We start from the raw sequence: 1,774 nt of genomic DNA, 5'->3' as shown, positions 1-1,774 counted from the left end.
ACCTCAAAAAGCAACACATCGTGTCACCAGCCATCCTCCTGGTCCTCAGTGTTAATGCCCACTTAACTGGGTCCTTCAGTGGAAAGGCTCAAGCAGATGAAGCCTAATATAACAAGATGAGACTGACAAATATTCTATTTGAATGTTTAAAAAGAAAAATATGACAGTATCTAAGCTTTCACTGAGCATATACCTGCATCAATGATGAACTCTCAAGGCTGAAAAGTCCTGGCCTCGGTCAGCCACGGTCCACTCACACGGCTCACATCACCAATCCCTGACTGCTTGCTCATAACAGCAATTGGGCTGCTGGGAACATGACGGCCGTTCTTCTTGATGTTAACAAGGTTCTCACCAATCTCTCTGGGAACAAACAAGATTCCTAAGACAGACAAAACAGATGTTAACAACGCTTATTCTTGTGTGTGCATGCAGCCCGTTTCAGTTGCTCCTGCTTCTTTCTCCACGCTTGAACTTTTATTACTTTCCCCCTCTGTCTTTTACTTAGGGGTTAATAAAGTATTTGGATTCTGATGAGTCTCACTGTTTAGCAAGCTTCTCACTTATCAGACGGACGCTCACCAATGTGAGCGTTACGCAGCATCTTCAGCAGGCAGGGCTCCTCTGGGCCTGAGGGTGTTGTAAGAGGGGCTGTCAGCTGGCTGAGGTCAAGCTCTCCTATGTCCAGTGGAAGATCTGCAGCAGAGCCCACCTTCAGTGAAGTATGTTGGCTGGAAGGCTTTGAGGCCCGTCTTTGCCACTGCAGGGTCAGAGACCTTCACCTTGTTTGGATGACAGCCTGCTCCGATATTCATCTGTGGGCACAAACACCAAAACTCAAGAGACTTTTCAGTGAGAAGAAAAGGCAAACCTTGCATGCCAGAGTGAAAGTGAGAGAGTGTGTGAGTGCATACTCACCCTGAATGGACTCTCAGGGATGTTAACGTCTCCCCTGGAGACCATCACAATGTGCTTCACAGGCTTACGTGGGGTGTGGGTGCAGGTGTATGTGCTGTTGCTATTATCCTTAACCTGGACATCCACAGAATTGACTTCACCATCCTGTGCAGAAGACGAGGGATTATAGTTCAATCAGATTTAACACACCGTATTTTTCGGACCATAAGGCGCACTGTTCGAGTCGAAGGTCGAAGGTCAAGATGGCGCCTGTGTTTGGCTGTGCCGCTGCCTTCGTCCGTGTGTTTGTTTATTTTTTATGCTATGCATGTGTTTTTGTTACAGTTTTTTCTGGTGTCACCTCCCTTCGGATTTATGATCGTCATGCGTTGCTAGCGATCAAATCTGCAATGGATATCCTTCAGAGTCAACGAAACGAGGCTGTTTTCCTACCGCCGTTAGAGCGCGACGCAGCACCAGGTCTACCTCCACTCTTGCCGGTCAGCTCACTTTTGCTTCAGAGGTCGGAGAAAGCGAGGGAAGCGAGCCGGCTTTCACGTCCTGCTCCGTCATCTTCGGAAAGAGATGGACCTTCGGGGGCTTTATTCCTGGGTTGCTACCGGTGAGATTCGGCTGGAACTTGTCGGAACTGGATTAATCCCCACAGCCCACTATGTTTACCACCCATGCTGTCATCTGAAAGCTTGGAAAGCCAAGCCTCATCGCGGCAGGAACCCTGCTTTGCTGCGTGGCTTACCGCATAGCGCGGACTCTGTCCTTGGAAACTCTACCCCTGTCCTGGTGAGTCGCAGCCTTAAATGGATGTTAATTAATGCCCGCTCAATCGCCAATAAGTCCTATATTTTAAATGACTTGT

General features: G+C 48.5%; 1 protein-coding gene across 1 annotated transcript; it reads right to left on the bottom strand.

The window, feature by feature from the left end:
- Positions 1-212: 212 nt before the first annotated feature.
- LOC148099948 (filamin-A-like) lies at positions 213-1,102 on the bottom strand. The gene is made up of 4 exons (XM_087850291.1): positions 919-1,102; positions 713-815; positions 583-678; positions 213-382 (listed from the first exon to the last, which is right to left on the bottom strand). Exons 1-4 carry the CDS (start codon positions 961-963, stop codon positions 213-215), a joined length of 414 nt encoding a protein of 137 aa, XP_087706417.1. The 5' UTR covers positions 964-1,102.
- Positions 1,103-1,774: the final 672 nt, after the last annotated feature.

The sequence above is a fragment of the Neolamprologus brichardi genome, chromosome 13 (assembly GCF_056152115.1).
Source record: "Neolamprologus brichardi isolate AB-2024 chromosome 13, ASM5615211v1, whole genome shotgun sequence".
In the NCBI taxonomy this organism is placed as follows: Eukaryota; Metazoa; Chordata; class Actinopteri; order Cichliformes; family Cichlidae; genus Neolamprologus; species Neolamprologus brichardi.
The sequence above is the reverse complement of the archived record's forward strand: the minus strand, read 5'-3'. Positions and strand labels throughout refer to the sequence as shown.